The sequence below is a fragment of the Alosa alosa genome, chromosome 6 (genome assembly GCF_017589495.1).
Source record: "Alosa alosa isolate M-15738 ecotype Scorff River chromosome 6, AALO_Geno_1.1, whole genome shotgun sequence".
Taxonomy (NCBI): Eukaryota; Metazoa; Chordata; class Actinopteri; order Clupeiformes; family Clupeidae; genus Alosa; species Alosa alosa.
Genome location: NC_063194.1, coordinates 14,110,121 through 14,113,173, shown reverse-complemented (window position 1 = coordinate 14,113,173; position 3,053 = coordinate 14,110,121). Strand labels below are relative to the sequence as shown.

The following is a 3,053-nucleotide window of genomic DNA, read 5'->3' as shown; positions in this document are numbered from 1 at the left end:
TTTCACTCAAGTGGAAATGTAAAAGGACTTTTTTACTGGAGTAACATTTGACCATGTGTATCTCTACTTTCACTCAAGTACAGGATTTGTGTACTTCGTCCACCACTGGCCATTATGACTTCAACTGCCTTGACAATTTGTTTCAACGCGAAAAAATGGAGTGTCCGTGATTATGCGCGTAGGACTCGTTTCAGGACTCGGCGTTTACAAGTGGTTGCATCAGCCTGTTCTTTAGTGCGTCGAATGGTGTTTGTTGTGAATAGACCTAATATGACTTTATTTTACTCAGTCCTTACTGTCACTGATATCCTAATTAAAACCAATAGATTTTTTTTTTCCCCAGGTAAGCTAAATGTTTAATGACAGTCTTTCATAGGTCTATCTATGACCAATGTATCAGGGTAGGCCTAGTCGTTTTAGTTATTTTGTATTGACAGTTTATTGACGTGGCAGATCACTACTTTAGTCATTGATGAATTGCTCTCGTTTGTAGGAATCTATCAGAACCCTTGCTTTGCAAAATGCATGGTGTAATAACCCCATAGACAAGTGAAACTTCACAGGACAGGTTTGAAATTGCTGAGATCATTGGTTTCATTGACCTAATGAGATGAACAACCCTCTAAACACGATTGGATGTGTAAAGGCATGCTTTGCGAGTCTCTTTTCCGATTGGTCAGAATGGTGCTGAATAATTAATTGACAGGTGTGTCTCCATGATTGTGTACGGTGTCCAAACTCTACAAACCTAGTGTCAGTTCTGACTGCTTGACAGTTGATGTCTGAAATCTAACGTTATTACTTGTTTGTTGGATCAACGTGGGCTTTCTATTCAGCAATATGTAGGTGTCTCGTTAGATAGCGAGTTAGCTAGCCACGAAACCGGTGTAACGTCACAGCAGCTAGCTGTCAGGAGAGCTATTGCTAGCTTAGCTGTCAACGGGCATCACAACAAATCAAGCAGCCTGCCTGCCTGCTAGACTGACTAAACTCTCCGTCTATATCGTGTAACGTTAATATCCTTTAGTTACTGACATCTGTGAAGTTTGAAGAATGGCATCGATGGCTGCGGCAACCGAGCCGAGCTTAAGCCCTGTTCCTATGCTTACTGACAGTCTTGTGCCTGCTAGCATGTTTGCTCCAGAACGGGGATGCGGAGACGACGCAGAGGCGGACTGCTTCGAGGACGGCGAGACCTTTAACGGCGAGGGCGGGGATCATGGAATAGATTTCTCCAGCAAGGTAGGCCTATGGACTGTACATAGCATGCCACTGACCAGCCAGCAAACTCCTGTGCAACCTTTTAGGTTTATATCACCATAATTAATATTAGAGTAATACTAGATAGTTGCAAAACGTTGATGATTTAATTTTGCACGTAAGCAAGACGTTAGCAAGCAATGCACCTTGTATGTACCTTGATGAGGACAGTCTGCTATCTAGCTATATAGCTAAAGCTAGTCAACTAGCTGCTAATTGTAGTGAATGTTATGGTTGTGTGAGGAGGAAGTCCTCTCAGTTAAGAAACTAAACGGTATCATTAACAAGCTACTAGTCTGGCCAGCGTTGTTGTTATCAAATATGTTGTCAGAGTTTGTTTACGGAAGCCAGGGTCATGCTGGCTTCAGGGATAGTTATTTCTCCGTTAACGTAGTCCTGTGTTGAGTCAGGGCTTCTCATCCCTGTCCTGAACACAGTGCCGTTATGCAGTAAGGTGCCCAAATCGAATGGATCATTTTGACAAAGCTGATGAGATTAAACGCAAGTTATAACTGATGGAAGTAATTATTAACTTTTTAAGAAAGCATTTCAGGACTTCGAAACATTATACTTGCCTACATTTCGCCAAAGAGCTATGGGAACTTCCTCCACTTGTGACAGGTGTTTCAACTAATAAAAGCAAAATCACTGACCTCTCCCAGCATTTTCTCATATGTGAATTGATTATTCATATGTGAATTGATTATCAACTAAGTGTAGAGAGAGAGAGAGCGCGAGAGAGAGCGATAGTGTGTGTGTGTGTGTGTGTGTGTGTGTGTGTGTGTGTGTGTGTGTGTCACTGTCTGAGGGTTGAATCTGCGAGACAGGAGAGGTCAGTTTGCTTTTGATATTCAAATCTTCAAGTTATCCTGGCCATGCATGTCTGGAAATGTATATGATCCAAGGTCCACCCCCCAAATCATATTGACTGCTGCTGTGTCAGTTGTGTGCAGAGTGAATGAATGATGCAACATGCAGCAACAAAGTGCATCAGAATAGCTCTTTCTCTGTCAACAATTATCTGTTCAACTCTGCTGCCCCCACATGTCAGACTGGGTGTGTCCAACAGAACGTGAGAGATTTACAGTACAGTCGGTTGCTATGCTGAAAGTATCTCACGGTCAATGTATTTTCCTGACAGCTGGCTCTGGTCAGTCCAAACGGCGAGCAGTATGATGCACTTCTGAGGCAGCTGAGAGAGCGGATGGACGAAGGATGTGGAGAGACCATCTACGTTGTGGGAGTGGGCTTAGGTAAGGAGACAGAGGATGATGGATGGATGGATGGATAGATGGATTTATGGAAATCTGGAGGGAGGCAACACAGATCAGAAATGCTCTACTCAATTCAGGCCTCCACATTTGAAAGGGAAATAAGAGAGACGCTGAGGTACCTAAGCAAATTGAATCGGAAACATTTTCCTCCTTACAACTATCACACCACATAACTCTAGTGTGACTACAAATCTTCCTTTACTGAGTTGTAGTCAAGGTCAGACTCCTCAGGTGCCTTCACACACCAACTGATCAGAATATGAGCTTCTTAGTTCCTTAGTATTGTCTAAATAATGTAGGCCACAAACTACAGAAACAACAGACAGTTTCCCATAGTCATATGGTTTTGTACCTTTGTTAAAGGACATAACTCTACAACAGGACCTGTTGTACATGTGTAAAACCATATAATAATGGTTCCGGCACATGTGTGTGGACAGCATGTACACAGTACATAATACATGTGTCTTGTTAGCACTGTAACAACAAGCAACCAGTCTGTCCACAGGGTTTTACAGT

General features: G+C 42.6%; 1 protein-coding gene across 2 annotated transcripts in view; it reads left to right on the top strand.

The window, feature by feature from the left end:
- The first annotated feature begins 692 nt into the window (after positions 1 to 692).
- gtpbp1 (GTP binding protein 1) overlaps positions 693 to 3,053 on the top strand; it is a 7,683-nt gene continuing 5,322 nt past the window's right edge. Inside the window, exons 1-2 of one of the 2 annotated variants that reach the window (XM_048245224.1) lie at positions 693 to 1,242; positions 2,402 to 2,513. In XM_048245224.1, coding sequence (XP_048101181.1) covers positions 1,054 to 1,242; positions 2,402 to 2,513 — 301 coding nt within the window. In that variant the 5' untranslated portion in view covers positions 693 to 1,053. The remainder of the gene's footprint in view (positions 1,243 to 2,401; positions 2,514 to 3,053) is intronic. The other variant, XM_048245225.1, reaches the window with a different exon arrangement.